Raw genomic sequence first — 22,062 nt, 5'->3', positions numbered from 1 at the left:
CTGACAAAGAAGACAAATTAATAAACTTGGGAAAATTAAATGAAACTGCAAGAAGTTAAAAAAATGATTAATTCCTGTCGTTTTTAAGGTTATCAATATTTTCTGAAACTCAATGCTTTTTATGTTATTCCCTTTTTATATTTACTTTATTTAATTAATATTACTATTTCTCAAAGTTGCTTTTTCTCCCACCAACATCATACCTTTTTATTTGTCATGTCATTTTTGTGTCATTTAAATATTTTTTTTCTAATTACTGTTTTTGTCACTGCATTAATAATTATTAATTAATCCATCTACACTTCCTCACTCATAACTAATGCAAGCTCTATATTTTGCATTTATTTCCCAATTCACTTTTTGAAAATTTTACGATACTATTTTCTTATAGTGTAACTGTAAGATTCCTATACAGATTATAAAAAAAGGGAAAAAAAATGTTCACAAAATGTTCACATTTTTGTGTGCAGTGCCATTTTGTTAATGACTTACTTTAAAAGTTTAATAAACTTTGGCAATGTGGATCTCCAACAAGCAAACTGCTGTATGGGTTACTAGCAAGCTTTCTCTCGCTTTCGGCTAAAGCTCTGTCCGACTGTTGACGCGCTTGAACGGCGGTCCGACGACCTCCACTCTCCCACACCACTGCACCACTATTTTATTCTTTACAGAAAATAAACGACTGCCTCTCCAAGTTGTGCAGATGGGTGCTAATGAGAATCCCGATGACCTTGCAGATCAACTCAGCATTCAATGAGGTAGCGCTTTTTTTTTTTTTTTTGTTTCGTTTTTGTCTGGGCCAAGTGCAACGGAGGCCCTTGCCAAAGCGTAACCAGCAGCCCGTGAAGGCATCTCCCCTCCGTTCTCACACTGAAAGGGCATTTTCCCCCTTGAATTGCAAATGGAAGTGCAGGCCAGTCTTTTTTGTTTTTTGTTTTACTGGAGGAAAACCTTTTCAATCCAGTTGAACTCTTGCTACTTCTTTGCAAAGAATGGGGGGCTTAATACGAGTCTAACCGCATGACTGCGCATTTCAAATCCATGCCAGCTAAAAAGGATTTGCTCACAATTTGCATCTTCTTTGCCGCCATCAGGCAACCGTTGTCATCCATCATTGTTTTTATCAGCCTAATTGAAGGGGAATAACTAGCCTGTGATGACAATTTAATGATGGCTGAAGTGTTTTGCCGTCATCGCTTACTTTGGAATCAGTGTGGAAAATATATTTTGATTATTTAATCAAGCTATTAGAGGGATGACTTTTTTTTTTAAACCCTTTTTTTTAAAACACTTAGCAATAAGTTTTATTTGGCTCAAAAAAACAACACATTTCAACTATAATTACGATTACAATACAATTACAATACAATTACAGTACAAATACAATACAATACACTTACAATACAAATACATTGCAAATACAATATAAATTCAATATAATTACAGTACAAATACAGTCCAATTACAATACAATACAATACAATACAATACAATACAATACAATACAATACAATACAATACAATACAATACAATACAATACAATACAATGCAATGCAATACAATGCAATACATGCTTAGAGATACACAACAACAATAATACAGCAACAGTACAATTACAATACGATACATGGTTAGAGCTACACAGCAGCACAGGCTGCTGCAGCTCCTTCCCATGCACATTGAGGTCTAATCTGATCTCATTTCTGCACGATGACCGTGTTGTTATTCTAACCCAAACGGGACCTGTCATTAAAAGTCTCACAAGCTCAGTAATGATCTTCTCTATGGTGTTTGCGTCCTTCCCTTAGTGAGAGGTCAGAGGTGAGATAACATTCGAGACTGCCTCCCCTCCCACGCATTGTCTCTGGGACTTTTACTCGATGGTAATGATGACAGACAGTCAAGTGAAATAGGAGGCAGCCTGCAAAGTGCTGTTTCTTGTCCAAGGCACCGCATGAATATGTCGTAATTGATACAGCTTTCAAAGAAACAAAGTCAAGATGGAACAAATGAGTTCAGACATCAAGGGAGGCTATTTTATTGGGATTACACGAAACATCTCGAAAGCCTAATGGTTTATCTTTTTTTTTCCAAATAAACTACATTAAGTCTTTTAACTGAAAAGACTTCTTCGTGCATACAGCGGCTTTTTTTTACGATGTAGCGGGCTTCACATGAGCCCATCGTTATTTACAATAGACATATCAAGGAAACTGCAAACATCTTCATAATAAAACATGCTGCCAATGCAAAATTTTACTTCGGAAAAAAAGTTTACCAAATGATATCTTAGCTTTTATTTTGAAGCAGGCAGGGTTATCACATTGCATTTCTATTGGCCAACACGAGCTATATAATATACTCAACTTTTTAATATATTCCTTGAGTTATTGATAAGTGGTATATTATAAAATGTTATGTTGTTATGTTATATTATATTATATTATATTATATTATATTATATTATATTATATTATATTATATTATATTATATTATATTATATTATATTATATTATATTATTAATGCTGTTTCTTTTGACTTATGCTGTATGTCATCATCCTTAAATTGATTTATGAACGATGGTTACAAAATGCTCACATGTCCGTATCACTTGACCGTCTGTTGTCAGGTTTCATGGCTGGAGAAACCCAAACAAATACAGTGTTTATCCTCTGAAGTGTGACTTATTTTGCCAGTCATGTGAAAACAAAGCGTGTATAAAATGCTCAGCCACAACAGTGGGATGATCTGATTTGGATTTGGGCTGCAGATGGAATTGAATGCTATACGCAGATCACACTTGATTGCTCTAATATTTATTCTCTTCGTGTGTTTATACTTTGATGTGAGATGTATTACATGGAAAAGAATGGCTTTTTTGGTTTTTGACTTTTTCACTGAATTTATCTTTCAGTGGCATTGGTGGCTTCTACTTTGACATGGCTCTTCTGCGGATTATGAATTTCTGCAATTCAGAAGTCAAGAGTGACATCATCACAGCTGCAGGTGGGGTGAATGTTCCAAGATCAACATTTCACTAATCTTCTTATGTTTGAACTTCTTGTGTTGCATTTTCCAAGCAATGAACCAACTTGGACTGGAAGTCATTGTGTAAATGACAAAACTCGGAGTGAAAATAGCAATTAGCTCAACATGTTTTAGATTTGATCCTTTTGGTGTTTAATTTGCATGATGTATTATTTTATTATTATTTTCTCCTTTTTCTTATTACATGTCAACTTAAAACCATCAAGACCAAGGTGCAGTTATCATGCAAAGTTAGTTCATGAAAAAATAAATTCAAATAATGCAGCATTTAGTGTCAAGTACTCAGCAAGTTAGGCCACAGTAAAATGTTGCAATCTCATTTAGTGGAAGATGTCATGGTCAGAAATCTAAATATTTGAACGTATTTGTAACGTTTGTGTCTATTAAAAACAAACGAGGCGTTCCGGTCGGCTCTGAAGCTGGTCATGCGATTCGGGACTGTGACATCTTGCTCTTGCAGGTGTGAGCTCGGGAGTTGGAGGCCGCTAATGAGCCGCCAGAGAGACCGTCTGATCATGTTGCCACAACATTATGTGAATGTCAGTGCTCTTCAACGTGGAGGTAGGGATGGGGTCTTGGCATAATTGGACAATCAATGGGAAAAAGCAGCACAAGCGACATGGAAGCAGTGGACCGCTGTTGTGATATTTAACGATGATTATTTTTATTTACTATTTTTATTGCAACTTTCACACATCAATCACAGCTGAAAATGTCAACAGACTATTCAAAACATCACAAAAAGGATAACCATGAATTAAGCAAGCATTCAAAATGTAAATTGTACCATATTACAAAAAGAAGCATATTGAAAGTCAATGTTTAATTTTAAAATAATCAGGCAAATGTTCTTCAGCTACACGAAAACGTCAACATCACACCTTTATGCGAGTGTAGGTGCGTCATTGACCACATTTCTGTCCCGGTGACTTCAATGGTCAGAATGTTTAAGTTGATCTTTAGGTAGCAGTGCTGACATGTCCAATTGAAACGTAACGTATGAAGCGTCCCATTCTTGGCCAGTGTTTGTGCGCTTGAAGGCACAAAGGCAGACATGCTCTAATAACCCAGACTGAATTCTAATTACATCCTAGTGTCCCTTGCTGGTCCCAGGATTGACAGCATGACCCCAAACTGCTGGCTCTTCTGACAATGAGAGCCTGTTCGAGATGTTTGATGGTATAATATAGTCCATGCACCAAAAAGCCTATCTTTGTGTTGGCTTGCGTTTGGAGTTATAGATTGGAGATATTTAAATTTACGCTATTTCCACTTTTTGTGTATACGTCGAAAACATCTTAGCTCTTTGCTATGTTTATATATTTGCTCAACGTACAATGCCTTTACTTTGACGAGGATTTATGAATGAAGAAAAGCATTTCCATTCATAAAGATGTGTGTGTTATTCTCAACACGCCAGACTGTCTTTTGTACGTGATCTCCATTCTTTGTAGTTTACATTCCACTAAAGCAGGTAATGGATTGCGCTAAAAGACGCCAAACTGGACTGACGAGGTCGTAGTAGCAGATGCACGCTATGCCCTTTAATTTCTAGTCTTTGCATGCAAGCACCTTGTTGGTTTTTTTTTTTTTTGGCAATTAGGGAAAACCTGTTTTCTAAATGCTTTTAGACTGTGCACAAAAAACACGACTTCCTCTGCAGTCGGTGGCGCGAATGATTGTTTAGCAGTAAGATGAGCTGTCGGAGAGCCATTGTTACATCACAATCATTGCATGCAGCCACTGTGCCACATAACTATGTTGCATGTGTCTTCTCACGAAAGATCATGCAAGGGCCCTCCCTTGCATGATCTTCCGTGAGAAGGGAGCGTATGCAGACGTAGCGCAATATCCATAAATGATCTCTTAGAGGTGACTATTGAGAGACTGTTGCATCAGATAACTGTGGAGCTTGAGTTGATATCAAGATTTACGGCGTACATCACAGTGTGTGGATTTGAAGTGTTAAATAAAAAATTGTGAACAAGTAGTGACTTTTATGAATGCATGTGATTTGATTAGCCATTGATTGATTATATTTGTGTAAATGATATGAAAAAGAAAAAAAATTGGTATGCTTTCAATTAAAAAAAAAAAACATTTGCACGATTTATTTCACAGTAGCTTACTGTAGGTTTGGCCAAACAAGGGTTAGTTAATTTTGACAACTGTCAATTATGTAAATGCATTATGCAGATTTTTTTTATTTGGACCTACAAGCGACCTGATTTGAATTTTGAAATAATAATAATTTTGAAACAAATGCAGAGATTCCTGGTGATTTAACTTCATCGTGCCGACTTCCTACGAAGGCTCGTAAAGTGATACTTGCCTTGAGAAAGTCAATCCAGATTAGGCAATAAAACACAACAATTATCTGTGTTCCAAATAGTTTGACTCAATAACTTTATTCCAGGAATGCAATTACAGTTTGTGTCACGGTTTGCACACAGCACACTTTGAAAAATCGGATTTAAACAACATTAATATGTAAATGTTTTTTTTTCAGACGCAAGAGGAGAAATGACTCCTTCAGGGTGAATTGTGAAACTTTGACTCAAGCTGCGTGGTGGGTGATCTCACAGTGAAGCTCCACAAGTAAGCAATAAAGACACATAACATCCATATGGCGTCATGTCTTCTCTGCGTCAATTCCAGACCTTCCCTCTGGATGCCTTTTCCAAAGTTAAGCAACTGACATTGAACATGTCATGTCATCATCACCCCTCCTTGACAAAGGAAAAAGCACTTCACATGGAAAGCGTCAGCACCTGCAACTGTCAGCCTAACAGCTAAAGGCCATCTGTTCTTTCTGCTGCCAGCGTCACTGCATCGCACATTCTGAGCCAATCACACAGCTCGAAAAAAAAAAAAGATGGACTGATTAGCTTTGTTTTCTCAACCTAACCTTGACAAGTAAAATCAAACATGCAGTCAGATGGAACAAAGAAAGTCATCCATATGATCAGAGATGACAAAATACACTGTAAATTAATTCATACAGTATCCCTTAAAATGACTTTTCAAATATTTGATAGTTGCATGTCAAATATGAGAACATTTAGAATAAATAAGTCATTTGACAGAACGTAAATAACTCTCCGAGCACCACTTCAAAGCGCTGAGCAATTGAACAATACACAAACATGATGACAGTATCGTCTCAATTTTCAAATCACGCTATCAAGCGTCTAACGCAGAGGTGTCAAACTCGTTTTTTTCGCGGACCGCATTGCAGTCATAGCTTCTTTCGGAGGGCCATTATGTCAACCCAAATAAATGTATGAGCACCTTATATTATATACAGTAAAAGCTACAAAACAAACTGACAAATAACTCGATTTCAAATCAGATGAGTAAAAACTGGTCAAATATTAAAAAAAGATATATATTATTAAAAGTGAAGACAATTTGCAATTCTAGTAATGACACACAAATTTGATGCACAATTTGTCTTCACGGGCCACATAAAATGATGTGGCGGGCCGTATCTGGCCCCCGGGCCTTGAGTTTGACACCTGTGGTCTAACACACACATATCAAGAGTTTCCACACGGACGTGTTTGTAATACATACGTCAACACTTACTGTATGTGTTACCACAATAACTTAAAATAGAACAAAATAAAGACACATCAGTATTATTCCACCTATGATGCAAACTCTTCCAGGAAATGTTTTTGACTTTTTTTTATGCATTGTAGTTTCAAGGTAAAGGAGTTGCGAAATTGCATATGAATGGATAACCTACTTTTAAATCTGAATGAGGCTAATTAACATTTTTTTGTTGTCAAATATTTTTTTTTAATTCTGAGCACTTTAAAAGAACTTCAAAAGCACGTCTATTATTTCAGGTCCAACACCAAATAGTGTCATTTCATGCCATGCAACATAGACAAATTTTAGATAAGCATATCTTAGAAAGTGTTTTGTTACCAACTAAAGAGGCACCATTCTGCCCTAGATCATGTTTTTTTTTTTTTTTTGTTTGGTTTGGTGCATGCCATTCCCGTTGCCGCGACTCATGTCGTGAGGTAAGTCAACATTTTCTGTTGAGTTCCCACACTCCCGTCCTTGATATGATCTCCAATGTGTGTGCGTGCGTGCATTTGCGTACGTGCATAAGTCTCCGTAAGAGGCAAAGCTCGATGGAGGCATCATGACAAAGACAGCACAGCTGAGTTCTCTTTCCATTCCAGATGGAGTTTATCTTCGAAACCTATTTATACCAACCACAGACAAGAGATGTACGGTGATAACCAACCAGGGAGAGCTCATGACAGGTGCTGTGAGGTCATTTAAGGAAATTTGAATGTATGTAATGTTTTTTTAATTCCATCTCTCTATAATGTTTCACTTCCTTTTTAAGATTTTTATTTAAGAACTTTGAGTTGTTGCACGCTTGCCCCTTAACTAGGCCCAAGCTTAGTTCTCACCTAGCGTGCAAAAGTCGTTTGTTGTGATAGACAGAAGCAAATTAGGCCTCACACTATTTCTTGGCTTGTATCTTATCTGTGGCATTTTTTAAAGGCCAACTGAAGCACTCACGCAACCACCTGAGCTACACTCAAACGGATGATCTCAGGTAATGTGAGAAGAGCTTGTTGCGTGTTCTGATTGGGTTTGAGAGACAAAAAGGCCTGCACGAAGTTGCGTGTGAACCGTTGGCGAGTTGCCAGAGGAGAGAATGACTCGGTTGCGTAACAACTGAACTATGTTTTGATTTTGTGTCACAGAATTACAGACCAGATAGATGTATGATAAAAACTCATGTTTGCTAACATTATTTGGAGACTTCAGACTTTCATGATTTAACTTTAGCCGTTCACAAAACACTGTGTGAACTTTTTTTTTTTTCTAGTTGTACTGTATATGCACAGTGCTTGTCCAACAAAAAGATAACTGAGAAGCTGTGCAAAGCTGTCATCTGAGCAAAAGGTGCCTACTTTGAAAAATCGAAATCATAAAATGTTCTGTTTTGATCAACTTTTTAAACCAAATAATACCATCAATAATTTTAATAATAAATAATAATAAAAATATTAATCTACTATTCAGGGAATTTTAAAATTGGAAATATCCTCTAATCTGGTGGGTTTTTTTTTTATTTTCCTAATTCGTAGATTAAGATTTAAACTGTCACCTACATTTTGGATATATACAGCTGCATAATATTTTTATTTAGCAACTGTAACCCAATCTGTGATTGTGTTGACACTATAATACCAATACGTGTTGTGATAATTGATTTAAAAAAGGATAGTGCGATTGAATCATGGATAATAGCCATTTTGGTATATTAACGCCCTCAAGTGGATGTAAAATGAAACTGCGCTTTATTTACACATGAACTACAATTCCCAGTATGCGTAGCTTTATAGGCGCAGTTACTTCCGCAACTCACTCAAGCTTGCTTCCGTGTACTTGGTGTATCAGCAATGGACGGTGTCCCTATAAAGGCTATATTGTTTGATTTGGACAACACGCTTATCGAAACTAATCGTGCGACTCAATTTGCGATGCAAAAGGTGGTATTTTCCTACTAAAAGTATATTCTTGATTAAATGCCAATGCAAGCAACGGATGGGTTCACAATAACACCATCGCTGCCAAATAATTACACTTGCAACTACTTTGAAAATGTGTTCTCAACAATATTTAATTCATGGTCATTTTTGTAGTTGTAATTGAAATACTCTGTGACTTTTACAGACCTATGAATTTTTGAAGTCCTCACTGGAGCTTGATGATGACGTCATCAGCAAGATTTGTGACAAGTTCAAGCAGAAACTTCACCACGAAAAGTTTGACCCTTCAGCTGGCAGATCTATAGATGAAGTTCGAACGGGTCACTGGGAAGACAGCATCAAGGAAAGTGTGGACAGTTGTTCAACACCTTCCTTGGCAGCTCAGTGCTACGACCTATGGAAAAAGAGTCGACTGGAGCTGATTCGTCTGTCCCCTGAGATCTCCAGTCTTCTGAAACAATTTAGAAAGAAATACAAGCTGCTTCTCCTGACCAACGGGCATTCTCAAACACAAAAGGAGAAAGTGGAGGCGGCTGCTTGCGAAGGCTTTTTCGATAAGATTGTAGTCGGGGGAGATTATGCAGAGCAGAAACCTCACCCTTCCATCTTTAGACTGTGTTTTGACCTGCTGCAGGTGGAAGCCCAGGACTGTATCATGGTTGGAGACTCACTGGACACTGATATCCAGGGAGGGTTCAATGCACATGTACGTGCTACAGTTTGGATTAACAGTGCAGGTGATGCTGTGCCTGTTGGTTCAGTGACACCTGACTATACACTTTCTACTGTATTAGACCTGGAAGACATTTTGGCACAATTAAATTAGGGGCAACAGCCGATATAAACACTAAATATTAATCCCTGTATTTTATCTTTTTTTTTTGGAGGGGGCAAGGATGTTCTGAATTGTGAATTAAAATCTTGATCAATTGCTAAAAATGTCATCAATGTATTTTAAATGCATTTGCAACACTAACACATAGGAAGATACATGCACCTCTAATAATAATGACTTTTTTTTATTAATTGTACCTACTGTGCATCATAAACGTGTTAACGGTTGGTAGTGGATAGGAACTTCCTAGATTTTCCAAGAAATCTAGGAACTTCCTAGATTTTTCTTCTTTTTTTTTTTAATGACAACACGCACATTACACTTGTAAGCGTCATCATGGATTATGATGTCACATCCACAGTCACATGGCCTGACATCATAGAGTCGTTATGGTGTTGAGAGTGCCTGTCTTGACACAAGGGAACTGTGCAATTATATTTTTATGTTTAATTTTAATAAATATGGCAATGGGCGTAAACTCAAAGATTCAACACTCAAGTGAAACCGGGGGTAGGTGATTCAGCATCGGGTGTCAGCGAGTAATCACTGCGTGACCTTTGCGTGCTCGCTCTAATTGATACATTTATTGTCATTTGCAGATCAGAAGAAAAAAACAGAACCGTTTGAAAAGCAACAATCTAACATCCTAAGTAGTAACACAAGTACCTACCTGCTTAAAGACGTAATCGGTGAAGGAAGCTTTGGTAAAGTTGCCCAGTGTGTAAACTTAGACACGTCACAGACCGTAGCCCTCAAAGTCCTTAAAACCAAGTCAAATGTGATATCCAAAATGGAGGTATTAAAAAAAAAAAAAAACACCATCTATTACCTGATGAAGAGCGCTGGTGTCACTCATTTGTGTCGTTTTCTCCGTAGATCAAAATGCTTGAGATAGTGAGTGTTCTGGACCCGGTCAAAAAGAGCATTGTGAAGTTTATTGAAAACTTTGAGCATGAAGGCTATACATGTTTGGCTTTTGAAATGCTCGACATGAGTCTTTTCGATTTTGTTGTCAAGAAACGAAAGAAGCCGTTGTCTGTCAGTGAGATACGGCCGATCGCACATCAGGTAATGTTATTTCAGAGATGTGTCAAATCATATCATGATTTTTTTACATAATTAAGTAAAAAATATAATAATTGTATGACCTGTCCAAAGATTGCATGTGAGTTATTTTCCTTCTTATCATGCAGTTGCTTACGGCCTTTGAGGCTCTGAAAGGTATCCAAATCATTCACGCTGACCTGAAGCCTGACAACATCATGCTGGTGAATCATTCATGTGAGCCATTCAGGGTTAAGTTAATCGATTTTGGCTGCTCCATCCAGACCTCTGCAGTCACCCTTGGAATGATCATACAGCCTATGGGGTACCGGTAGGGTTCATTCTTCTTGCAGTTTCTCTTAGGTCAACTGGTTGATTTTTTTTTCTTTTATATGCAATATTTTAAAAAGCCATCATAGTAGCAATAATAGAAAAAAAACATCCTGGAGTCAACTTTTTAACTTTGAAATCTCAGATTATTTCACTTTAGAGGTTCCACTGGATCTATTTTTTTTAACATTTGCCAAAGATGATATTCAAATGTACTTTTCTTTCTGTTCTTTTTACAAACAGAGCACCCGAGGTTACTCTTGGCCTCCCATTCTCTGAGCAAGTGGACATGTGGGGCCTTGGTTGCGCTCTGACTTTTTTGCACACAGGCCAGCACCTTTTTGCAACAAATTGCGCGTACCAGATGGTAAATAAAATGGATGGATTAACATACTGTAAAGTTATAAAATAAGAGAGTGACATCCAGCATGTTATTTTTCTCTCCCAAGATGAAAACCATCGTGCAAATACGAGGGCAGCCACCTGACTCGCTCCTCCTAGCAGGCAAATACAGCCAAAAGTATTTTACCCACTTGAACTTTGAACAGTGGAAGCTAAAGGTAATAATGCAGAACTGTCTTGAATTTAGATTTTCTGTTTGAATATTTTTTTTCCCTTTTAGACTCCAGACGAATATAAACTTTCAAACGGAGAAGCGACAAAAACATGGAAGATACGATTAAAATCTCTGGATGCCATTAAAACTGTAAGTGCTCCATTTTTTTTTAAACTAAAGAACAAATACATGACATGTTCGAATGCGAAGAACTCTTTTCCAAAATGTTACAAACTTGTGTTGATGATGATTTTGTACATGATCAGAAAATTGACTTGCATGTTTTACAAATACTAATTTTAGCCATTTAAAATACCTTGTTTCCTTAGTGTGAACATGTTGAATAAAAGATTTAAAAAAAAAAGTTTTAATACAATGACATGGCAAGGTCCATTTTGATCAATCAGTTGCTCTCGTTTTAGAAAAGAGCTCTTCATACTGTAGTCCATAACTGGATCGGCCATCTTTGTTTGACACTCAGCAGAGCCGAGAGGATACAAAAGAGGTGTTCAGCGAATTTGAAGATCAAAATGAATTTGTTAACTTTCTAAAAAGTCTTCTAAGCATTCAAGCTGAGAGAAGGATCGCTCCGGCGGAGGCTCTCAAGCATCGCTATGTCTCAATGGCTCATCTGGTTCATGAGAGTCACACAAGCTCGTAGTAAGTCGATTGATCATTACATAAACGTAAAAATACTAAAAAAAAATAAAAATTTTAAGGAAAAGGTTTGGCCTTGCCTCCCCTGTTGCCACAGCTGTGTCTATAACAGTCATTGTTTCATAGTTCAAATATTTATTTTGTTGCAAAGCTGCATTTGAGATTGGTTGCTTTCTTTCAGTGTGGACAACGCTTTTGATCAGATGCTGGTTTGCCCGATCGAAGGTTTTGAAGAAGAGCTCATCTCAGACAGTGAGGATGAAGACAAGGCTTCCTACAATCTCATTTTGCACTCAACATGCTCCTCTGATGGAGTAGCACATATGAGACAATGGAGCAGTAGTGACTCCTTGAACAAAACATCGGTAGATGATGGACACATTGAGCAGGATGTTTTGGAGTCAATACAGACTGATGGACAAATTGATCAGGATGTACTTGAGCCAGTACAGGAGAAGCACAACGCAGATAATATTCCAGTTTTTGTGTGCAGTGGTTGCGGAATCCTGTTTCGAAAGTAAACATGAACAACAGACTTGTGCACAAGAAAGTGGACAAGTCCATTTTGATCTAGGAACTCATACATGAGCACAAAATATGTTTCATAACTTTCCCCGCTTAAGAAATTCCCACTGCCAACATTTTTAGTTGCTTTTGCTTGTTTGTTCTTGTTTTTCCTCAATCAAAAGCTTCCAGCACCTTAATGAGAAGAGACAACAGTAAAAATAAAATGATTATTTTTTCTATTTTCAGTCACCTTATTATAGAAAGAGTTTACATAATTTGAATTAAATTCAAATTATAAATTGTGTATAGTTCACGTTTATAAAACTTCAACTTAAATTATATTGAACAGCTCCTTTAGAGCCACGAGCTGTCGCGATATTTCCCTTTGGTGACGTCACATGAGTCGAAGTCAAAACCACTCCTCGAGCTGCTCTTCCTAGCCGGGTGTGGTGGCGCACGCCTGTAATCCAAGCTACTGGGAGGCTGAGGCTGGAGGATCGGTTGAGCTCAGGGGTTCTGAGCTGCAGCGGGCCATGTCGAGCGGGTGTCCGCGCTAAGTTCGGTATCGATATGGTGCTCCCGGGGGAGCCCGGGATCACCAGGTCGCCTAATGAGGGGTGCACCGGCCCAGGTCGGAAACGGAGCAGGTCAAAGCCCCCGTATCGCCCAGTAGCGGGATCGCGCCTGTGAATAGTCCCTGCAGTGCAGCCTGAGCAATACAGCGAGACGCAGTCTTTTATACTTCATTTCTGTAAACAACAGCTCGTATTATTTTTATAGCATTGCACAAACTTCCAAATGCTCAAGTTTTTCCTTACAAGGCATCGTTTTGTTTGCCCAACACTGCCTCCTAATGCATTCGTTCATGCATTTTGTCTAGTGACGTCAAATGTATTATTTCGATTTAAATTTTTATTCATTTGTTTTCATGTTTTGGTTCTTTTTCCTCAATCAAAAGCTTCCAGCACCTTAATGAGGAGACAACAGTAAAAATAAAATGATTATTTTTTCTATTTTCAGTCACCTTATTATAGAAAGAGTTTACATAATTTGAATTAAATTCAAATTATAAATTGTGTATAGCTCACGTTTATAAAACTTCAACTTAAATTATATTGAACAGCTCCTTTAGAACCACGAGCTGTCGCGATATTTCCTTTTGGTGACGTCACATGAGTCGAAGTCAAAACCACTCCTCGAGCTGCTCTTCCTAGCCGGGTGTGGTGGCGCACGCCTGTAATCCAAGCTACTGGGAGGCTGAGGCTGGAGGATCGGTTGAGCTCAGGGGTTCTGAGCTGCAGCGGGCTATGTCGAGCGGGTGTCCGCGCTAAGTTCGGTATCGATATGGTGCTCCCGGGGGAGCCCGGGATCACCAGGTCGCCTAATGAGGGGTGCACCGGCCCAGGTCGGAAACGGAGCAGGTCAAAGCCCCCGTATCGCCCAGTAGCGGGATCGCGCCTGTGAATAGTCCCTGCAGTGCAGCCTGAGCAATACAGCGAGACGCAGTCTTTTATACTTCATCTCTGTAAACAACAGCTCGTATTATTTTTATAGCATTGCACAAACTTCCAAATGCTCAAGTTTTTCCTTACAAGGCATAGTTTTGTTTGCCCAACACTGCCTCCTAATGCATTCCTTCATACATTTTGTCTAGTGACGTCAAATGTATTATTTCGATTTAAATTTTTATTCATTTGTTGTCATGTTTAGGTTCTTATTCTGTGTAGTTGTGTTTATTTTCCAGTAGGAGGCAGTGTAGGACATACAAAAACAGACATATGTGAAAAAAGAAATGGAACGCACAAAGGTTTATTTATGTAAAATATATCACGTGCTGTCTTGTGTGTCGTTTTAGTGAAGAGAAATAAGATATAAAAGACTGTGTCTCGCTGTATTGCTCAGGCTGCACTGCAGGAACTATTCACAGGCGCGATCCCGCTACTGGGCGATACGGGGGCTTTGACCTGCTCCGTTTCCGACCTGGGCCGGTGCACCCCTCTTTAGGCGACCTGGTGATCCCGGGCTCCCCCCGGAGCACCATATCGATACCGAACTTAGCGCGGACACCCGCTCGACATAGCCCGCTGCAGCTCAGAACCCCTGAGCTCAACCGATCCTCCAGCCTCAGCCTCCCAGTAGCTTGGATTACAGGCGTGCGCCACCACACCCGGCGAGGAACAGCAGCTCGAGTAGTGCTTTGTGCTTCGACGCATGTGACGTCTACAAAGCTAAATATTGCGACATCTAGTGGTTCCAAACGAGCTGTTTAATATAAGTTCATGTTCTATACACTTCTTTTTTGCACCAACAAGGCTTTACTCATTTTCATATTATTTAAATCCTACAAAACCACATGATCTTCAATGTCCCGCATCTTTTAGTTCTGAGAATGACAGAGGCATATGCGAGGGTCGTATTTTTATTCTTGCAATACAGTTTGACATACTACCATGCAACATTTAAAAAACAAAAACATCACCACACCTACGACAGTCAATTTCAGATGAGTCCATTGGGTCATTCAAATTACAGCACAAGACTGGACAATCGATTTAATGTACAGCATGTCATCTTTGGTTGGGATGAAGAAATCCAAAACTTGTGACAACAGTTAAATAAACATACCAGGCTGGATGCACAATTTTAAAAAACACATAAATTTAAGGTTTTGATGACTAAGGCACGTTTTGCCCAATGCAAAAAATATAAATGTTTTTCCTACACAAATCCAAAAATAATCAGCAATCATATTAGTTTCGAATTCATTATCAAAAACACAATTAAAAGCCTCTCTCTGTGCTTAGCTTGTCATAGTAGAGCTTTTCGACTACTACAATAATACAAGAATGAATTCATTGTATCTTGTCATTTATGAACAAATCTGCAACATAGTGTTTTCCATGAATAACCCAGTAGGATCCAGACATGCTGGATGAAGGAGCCTAAATACCGATCTCCATTCCACAGAATAAACAAAAAGGCTGAAAGACTTAAATACATTGTTAACCTAAGAAACAATAACTCAAAAAATAGCAGACGTGAACATGAGAGCCTAAAATAGATTAGAAATAGGAAATCAGCAAAGTGACGTAGCAACAAAATTTCTTTGTTTATAACTAATAATTTGTTAGTGAGAGAAGTGAGTGAGCTAGTGTGAGCTCTACTAGTTGCAATAACCTTGATTGGCGTCTCACTCAGTCGTTCTCATTGCTAACGTGAATCTCCTCACACAATTCCAGAGAAATGTAAGTGGGTTGATACGTTAGCAGCTGCATGGCTGGAAATGTAAGGCACAAGTTTCATCTTGAGCATCTACACTTTCCCCAAAACCCCCAACTATCTATCAGGGGAGGAAAGGATGAATTACAGTCCCTAATGTACACTCACGGAAAGTTTTTTGTTTTGTTCTTAAGATAAAACAAATACAGTACACCATCTGTAGATCAAATACACGCATGCGGAAAAGATGAGGTACGATAAATGCTCAGAATACAATTGATGCTCTTCCCAGCAGTGGATTTGCCTTGTGCTTAAAGTCGGGTAAAAGGGCCGACGTGAAGCGGTCCTCTCAGTTTGGGGGAGGAGCAAACGTTGGTGGAGAACAGGGTGGATGGAGATGAAGAATAAGGCGAAGACGATGAGGCGTCGCCACTATTGTTCAGGGTGAAGACACTGGAAATGGCCACATCCACTATCCCTTGACATAGTTCTGGGTACAGCTTCCTAGAGGAGCGACATACCAAGTTGAAATTATATGAGTCATGTAAAAGTAAAAAGCATGTTGAATCGAGTGAAACTACGCCAAAGCAATGTGAAAATGCATTTTTCTGCCAATACGTGTTGCTACTGACTGTGCACAAGCTGGTGCTCCGTTGATCTCGATGAGCCACACTTTGAAATTTACATCCACCATGAAGTCAAATCCAAACAGCTGGAAGCTCTGGTAGGAGAGATGCTTGGTGCTAATCGCCGGTTCGATGCATGACAGACAGCTCCTGGAAAAAACGCACAGCCCAAAAACTTTCATTTTCTATTCAGAAATGAGCATTACAGGCAAATTGCAAATCTCATTTGTCTACTTATTAACCAATGCATACAGTATTTTAAAAAACAAGTTAAATCGACTAGTCTCTTTCCAAATTGACAACCTCGCAGCCTGAACACAAAATTAATGATTTAGTCTTAACGATTTGTGTAATCAGCCTACAGCATTTTCCATTCCATGTGTCAATCACAGAGGTTAAATGACCAACGCTTACACAATCCAAAGTCATGAAGGCAAAACAATAAGACCTACTTGATGATTTGTTTGATCTGAGGTAATATGGTGGACTCCAGGGTGACATTATGAGTGTTGAGCAGGTACAGACGAAACTCGTCAAAGAACATCTCGTTTCCTTCCTCATAGCGCCCGTAGTTCTGGGAGTACTCCTCCTGGATGCAATGGTTAGTCAGGTGGCTGGTCATGTCCTGGAGGTCCGAGCTGTTGTATGGCTCCGAGGAAGTCCGCAGCACGCCCTCTCGATACAAATAGATGTTGTAATGGTGGTCCACGAGGACCCAGCTCCTAGTAAAACCAGATCAGAAATGATTAGTGTGGAGTAATGAAGACTTTGCGAGTTTTATTAACGACTTGCCTGATGTCAAATTTCCGATGCCCTGGCTGCAGAAGTAAAGGTTTCTCCAGGTATTTCTGAATAACATGAACCTGTCCTTGATTGTCAATGTAGTCCAGTAGTTGGTTAGCATCGTGCGATATCAGAATACCGGCACCTGTTGGAAGAAAAAAAGTTCTTCTGAACTGCCTGTCAATAGTAGAAGGAAAGACTTAAGCGATGATAGCTAGTTAGCAGTCAAATATAGCTGAGGAGGAGCAAGTTAGTTTAGCATTAAGTTTCTTTTGGCGGATTCTAACCCTATTTTACTATACATAGGTTTATAGATATTGATAAGATTGTGCCAGACAAAATGTGTCGTATATATTCCACCTTTAGCTCCAGCAGATGACTTGGCGATCCACACTGTCCCGTCCCCACTTTCTTTTTTGGAATGATAGGAAGCCAGGAAAACTTCTCGCTCGTCCGTCTTAGGATTGCTCTTCAGATGGCTGAGGCCATTTGTAGCAGGAGCCACAGGAGTGTTGAGGTTGGTGGGATAAATGATGTAGGATTCCGGGAACCAGTTGGGCGAATCAGAGAGCTCTGGGCTGGTCTTTATTAGCCTGATGATTTAAAGGTAGTTGACGATTAGCTAATGTAAATCCTTTGAATAATTCATTAGCGGAACAAAACACAATGGTAACTTCAACAAGGCAAATGAATAAAATAATATATAGGCGACATACTTGACTAAAGACGCCTTCCTGCAAAGCTTGTCTGCCCCTCTGTAGTAATTGACCAGTTGCACCAGTCCTGGTTCATGACCTAAAGGAAAGTCCCAGTAAAAAATGTCTCCAAAATTGCACAGTAACTGAGGTGCATGGGTGGAAGCACTGATCCTCCACACGACGCAAGGGCTTGCAGCCCTACGCAGTCACTGCAGCTGTCTCGTGGGTGGATGGGTGGACAACAGATGTAGCGCATGCAGATTCCGTTTTCAGCATGAAGAAAGAGAAAATCATACATTACCTAGACGGCCATATGGTAGTCTGTTCCGTTCACCGAGCATCAAATTAAATCTGGGATTGTCTCTTTTCAACCTTTTCCACTGCCCAGTAGAAAGGAGGATTTTGGAAACTTCTGCATAAACGGTGCTGTTGTCGTCCCGGGTAACAAAAGTGTACATCTGCGAGGCCATGTCCCACGATTGGATGGAAATACGAAAATTGTGAACCTAAACAACTTTTCTTGCTAGAGAGTTACTTGTCTGGTAGGCAGAGCAGCACATCGAGGGTCAAGCGTTATCTCCTCTGACCGGGCCATGGTGATGATGAGTCAGTCATATCCAGTCCAAACGTTCACTTCACAACAGAATCAGAGGATCATTGCCAAATGCGGACATGTCGATACTACATTACAACAAACCGTTATCACTGTACATGCAAAAAAAATATTTTTTTACTCAATAGGCATCGCCCCAGAAGTGTCCTGTAACATGGGTCTGCTGGGAGCAGACAGCAGTTCCACAGACTTGGCCACTGCATGGGCCTGTCAGCATCCGGTTTTTGACTCAATAGACTGCTGCGAAATTGTCCGATTTAATTTTTAACATGATGCAATCCTGAACAAATAATTAGAAACGACGAAATCCGACTAAATGGCTATTTCTGTACAAGCTATCTAAAATACTGTTTATTTACTCAACAACGACATGCGTTCTCATTCCGAAGCTGTCTCCTCTTGATGGATTAAAGCTCGCTCGGTTATGGTTAGTGTAGTTTGTGTACTTGCACTTAAAATCCTTAAGTGCAAGAAAAACTTTGGTATAATTCTTATAAATATACTAAAAGTGATGTATGAAACATTTACAAACATATATGACGTTTTTTCAAAAGAATATTCTTCGTTGGTTAGTTTAAAAGCGGATGTTTGACGTTCTATACACTTCATTTCCCAGAATGCAATGGGAAAGGGGTCAAGAACATTTAAAAATGCTTTATGCTCTTTCCAACACAAGATGGCACTACAGATTTCCGGAAACAGACGGCAACGGTGATTGTAACTTCAAAACAAGTTTGAGATTTCGAGTGCTTTGGTAAGTGTACAAAATTATGTATTGATTGTGAGTAAATTAGTCTGGGTGATTAAGTGTTTGTGCTTCCTCGAGGTGATGCTTAAAGTTTCGACATATGTGTGTGTTTGTGGGGCGAGTACCAACTTTCCGCATCTTCGATTTTTTATTTTTTTTTTTTACATAATTTTCCCATTAAATAGTGTTGTTTAGCGTTTACTGTCGGTTTGGAAAAAAAACAAAAATATTCAACGCGACCGGAAGTTGGGCGGTACAGGAAATAAATGGTGGCGGGAACAAATAGTTTTGCAAACGTACGTTTGGAACCGTACGTTTCGTACGCGTGAAACGAGCTTGTCTGACAATTCTATTTCGTAACAAAGTCGTGAGAGCGTACCGTCAATAGTAAGCAAGACGCTTATTTGCTAGCTTTGCGTTGCATGCCTTTTAAGTCACCGTGTAGATTGTACGTGCCATCGTGTATTTATGTATACAACCTGTCAATTCATAGTTTAAATAATTTGAAAGAAATCAAATGAATTGGGTTATTATAAGCAGAGCAGCGCTTGCTACATTTTTACATTATGTTTGCAGTATCATAAAGCTGCAGGTTACATGTAACCATCTTTTTTTTGCACAGGTTTTGCATTTTTCATCACTTTTGCCCCATCTTCTTCACCAGGCTGGAACAGCCCAGGCATGAGTGGTGCACACCTGGACGAATGGCAGAGGAGGTCCTTTGACATTTCATCTGGCAATTGTACACCTGAACAGACGGCCGATGCCTACCGGGCCCACATCCTCTCCATTCAGTATGCATGGGCAAGTTCCCACCTCTCAGAGGCCGCCACAGGCAACCTGCTCAGGACCTACTCAGAGCGTTATGCTGCAGTGCTGGACTCGGATGACCCTCGCACGGGGCTTAACAACTATGCAGAGAGCGCGCTTCATCTGGCCCGCAATCAGAAGAACCTCAGCGACAAATGGGAATCGTCCCTCACTGTGGAACGTGTGCTTGACTTGCCCTGCGTGCAGAATATGATTCAAGCAAGGGCAGGGGGAGAAGGCTCCCTCGTGGCACCAGCAGATGTTAGCATATCTGTTGGACAAGAGAGCAGCAGCATCAGCAGCTCCTTGTCTGCTTCCACTGCTGCTGGCAAGTCAGAAGGCACGGCCTTCAAAACTAATTGGCCACCACAAGCCAAAGTAGAGGTTGATAACACTGCCACTCTTTCTGTAGATAGACCTAAAACGTCTGAGGGAATGTTAGATAATATCTACTCATCTTCCAGTTCAAACACAAAAGTCCAGCCGGTGTTTAGTCATTCTTCGTCAGGGTCCCCTCAAAGCAACGGGCGGCCTGCTGCGAGCAACTACCAATCCAGTTTATTCTCTACCTCCAATCCGTCAAAACGGAAGAATTTTTACAATGATGCAAGTGAAGGCAGTGGGACACAAGCAGGGGCTGACTTAAGACCTCCATGTAACTTCAAATCGGCCCGTGAGCAACTCATTGTGGACCAACACAAGAAACATTCCAATCAGCCCCAAAGAGGAGCAACGTCTGCCGCTGTAGCACCTGTGAAAAAATCCCTGGGAGCCAACAGGCCTCGAGGGGCTTTTTCTAAATTTGTGTCTCCTATGCCGCGGCAGGGCGAAGAGGAGGGTGCTTCAAGACCCAACTCTAATCAGCAACCTCAGATTCAGGATGAACGACTGAAAAACTTTGAGCCAAAGATAGTGGAATTGATCATGAGTGAGATCATGGACCACGGCCCTCCTGTGGTGTGGGAGGACATAGCAGGCCTGGAGTTTGCTAAGACCACCATTAAGGAGATTGTTGTTTGGCCAATGTTGAGACCTGACATCTTTACAGGTCTTCGGGGTCCACCTAAGGGAATACTCCTGTTTGGACCCCCGGGGACCGGGAAGACGTTGATAGGCAAATGCATCGCCTGCCAGTCAGGAGCGACGTTCTTCAGCATCAGCGCATCATCGCTCACATCCAAATGGGTGGGTGAAGGTGAAAAAATGGTGCGGGCCTTGTTTGCCATCGCCCGCTGTCACCAGCCCGCTGTCATTTTCATCGATGAAATCGACTCGCTGTTGTCCCAGCGGACTGACGGGGAGCACGATTCGTCACGCAGAATCAAGACAGAGTTTCTGGTTCAGTTGGATGGCGCCACCACGGCAGCAGAAGACCGCATCCTGGTGGTGGGGGCCACCAACCGACCTCAGGAAATAGACGAGGCTGCCCGACGTCGCCTGGCCAAGAGGTTGTACATCCCCCTCCCCGAGGGCTCCGCCCGGCAGCAGATAGTCACCAACCTCATGTCTCGGGAGAAGAACCAGCTGATAGCGGAAGAACTGGAACGCGTCGTCGCCAACACAGACGGCTTCTCCGGGGCAGACATGACACAACTGTGCCGAGAGGCGGCCTTGGGACCCATTCGCAGCATTCAGCTCGACGACATCGCCACCATCACGGCCGATCAGGTACGGCCAATCCTCTACAGCGACTTCCAAGACGCTCTGAAGACCGTGCGACCCAGCGTCTCATCCAAGGACCTGGAGCTGTATGAGGAGTGGAATAAGACTTTTGGAAGTGGTCGATGATGGCCTTAGCTAAAAAAAAAAAAAAAAAACTGTCATTAAAGCATACAAGTGGCTTGGATTTTGTTTCACTTCGTCGGACAGTTGGAAAAATATTCTTTCCCTGGTTACCAAGCGAATGTGCACATGTTGCTGTTTAGTTTTATTTCCATTTTTTTCCTGAACTACTTAAGTGGCTGTAGTCACAAATGTTCCAATTGCAGTGTTTTCTAAAATATAACTAAATAAAAATATTTACATCACTGTTGGTCTACACAGAAATGCGTATAAAA

The 22,062-nt window shown here is 40.2% G+C and overlaps 4 protein-coding genes across 11 annotated transcripts; 3 read left to right on the top strand and 1 right to left on the bottom strand.

Annotated features, from left to right (window-relative positions):
- The first annotated feature begins 8,418 nt into the window (after positions 1-8,418).
- nanp (N-acetylneuraminic acid phosphatase) lies at positions 8,419-9,518 on the top strand. Its single transcript, XM_049735409.1, has 2 exons — positions 8,419-8,579; positions 8,764-9,518. Exons 1-2 carry the CDS (start codon positions 8,490-8,492, stop codon positions 9,403-9,405), a joined length of 732 nt encoding a protein of 243 aa, XP_049591366.1. The 5' UTR covers positions 8,419-8,489; the 3' UTR covers positions 9,406-9,518.
- Positions 9,519-9,665: 147 nt separating this feature from the next.
- Positions 9,666-12,818, top strand: LOC125978237 (homeodomain-interacting protein kinase 1). Its single transcript, XM_049735407.2, has 7 exons — positions 9,666-10,482; positions 10,608-10,789; positions 11,032-11,155; positions 11,238-11,348; positions 11,411-11,494; positions 11,829-12,004; positions 12,183-12,818. Exons 1-7 carry the CDS (start codon positions 10,297-10,299, stop codon positions 12,520-12,522), a joined length of 1,203 nt encoding a protein of 400 aa, XP_049591364.1. The 5' UTR covers positions 9,666-10,296; the 3' UTR covers positions 12,523-12,818.
- A 2,093-nt stretch (positions 12,819-14,911) lies between these two features.
- ttl (tubulin tyrosine ligase) lies at positions 14,912-18,870 on the bottom strand. Of its 2 annotated transcripts, XM_049735976.2 has the most exons (9): positions 18,569-18,870; positions 18,370-18,467; positions 18,136-18,292; positions 17,853-17,931; positions 17,497-17,729; positions 17,146-17,281; positions 16,806-17,075; positions 16,360-16,503; positions 14,912-16,231 (listed from the first exon to the last, which is right to left on the bottom strand). In XM_049735976.2, the coding sequence occupies exons 2-9, from the start codon at positions 18,427-18,429 to the stop codon at positions 16,039-16,041; spliced, it is 1,272 nt and encodes a 423-aa protein (XP_049591933.1). In that variant the 5' UTR covers positions 18,430-18,467; positions 18,569-18,870; the 3' UTR covers positions 14,912-16,038. The 2 variants fall into 2 exon arrangements, with proteins under 2 accessions (XP_049591933.1, XP_049591932.1); XM_049735975.2 differs by having other exon boundaries at positions 18,370-18,870.
- Positions 18,871-19,061: 191 nt separating this feature from the next.
- Positions 19,062-22,033, top strand: fignl1 (fidgetin-like 1). 7 transcript variants are annotated; one of them, XM_049735972.2, is made up of 2 exons: positions 19,062-19,201; positions 19,860-22,033. In XM_049735972.2, the coding sequence occupies exon 2, from the start codon at positions 19,877-19,879 to the stop codon at positions 21,791-21,793; it is 1,917 nt and encodes a 638-aa protein (XP_049591929.1). In that variant the 5' UTR covers positions 19,062-19,201; positions 19,860-19,876; the 3' UTR covers positions 21,794-22,033. The 7 variants fall into 7 exon arrangements, with proteins under 7 accessions (XP_049591929.1, XP_049591927.1, XP_049591928.1 ...); XM_049735970.2 differs by having other exon boundaries at positions 19,076-19,201; positions 19,818-22,033; XM_049735971.2 differs by lacking the exon at positions 19,062-19,201 and adding an exon at positions 19,424-19,491 and having other exon boundaries at positions 19,818-22,033.
- The last annotated feature ends 29 nt before the right edge of the window (positions 22,034-22,062 follow it).

The sequence above is a fragment of the Syngnathus scovelli genome, chromosome 12, assembly GCF_024217435.2.
Source record: "Syngnathus scovelli strain Florida chromosome 12, RoL_Ssco_1.2, whole genome shotgun sequence".
NCBI lineage: Eukaryota > Metazoa > Chordata > Actinopteri > Syngnathiformes > Syngnathidae > Syngnathus > Syngnathus scovelli.
Note: the sequence above shows the minus strand (reverse complement) of the source record. Positions and strands in the feature narration are given on the sequence as shown.

Coding starts and splice junctions, on each gene's coding strand:
- LOC125978237 (XM_049735407.2), top strand. CDS start 10,297: ATGCTTGAGATAGTGAGTGTTCTGGACCCGGTCAAAAAGAGCATTGTG. Junction 10,483..10,607: donor TACGGCCGATCGCACATCAG/GTAATGTTATTT, acceptor CTTATCATGCAG/TTGCTTACGGCCTTTGAGGC. Junction 12,005..12,182: donor GAGAGTCACACAAGCTCGTA/GTAAGTCGATTG, acceptor GCTTTCTTTCAG/TGTGGACAACGCTTTTGATC.
- fignl1 (XM_049735972.2), top strand. CDS start 19,877: ATGAGTGGTGCACACCTGGACGAATGGCAGAGGAGGTCCTTTGACATT.
- nanp (XM_049735409.1), top strand. CDS start 8,490: ATGGACGGTGTCCCTATAAAGGCTATATTGTTTGATTTGGACAACACG. Junction 8,580..8,763: donor CTCAATTTGCGATGCAAAAG/GTGGTATTTTCC, acceptor TGACTTTTACAG/ACCTATGAATTTTTGAAGTC.
- ttl (XM_049735975.2), bottom strand. CDS start 18,429: ATGGCCCGGTCAGAGGAGATAACGCTTGACCCTCGATGTGCTGCTCTG. Junction 18,293..18,369: donor CTGCTCTGCCTACCAGACAA/GTAACTCTCTAG, acceptor ATGGCCTCGCAG/ATGTACACTTTTGTTACCCG. Junction 17,282..17,496: donor GTCATCTGCTGGAGCTAAAG/GTGGAATATATA, acceptor TTCTTCCAACAG/GTGCCGGTATTCTGATATCG.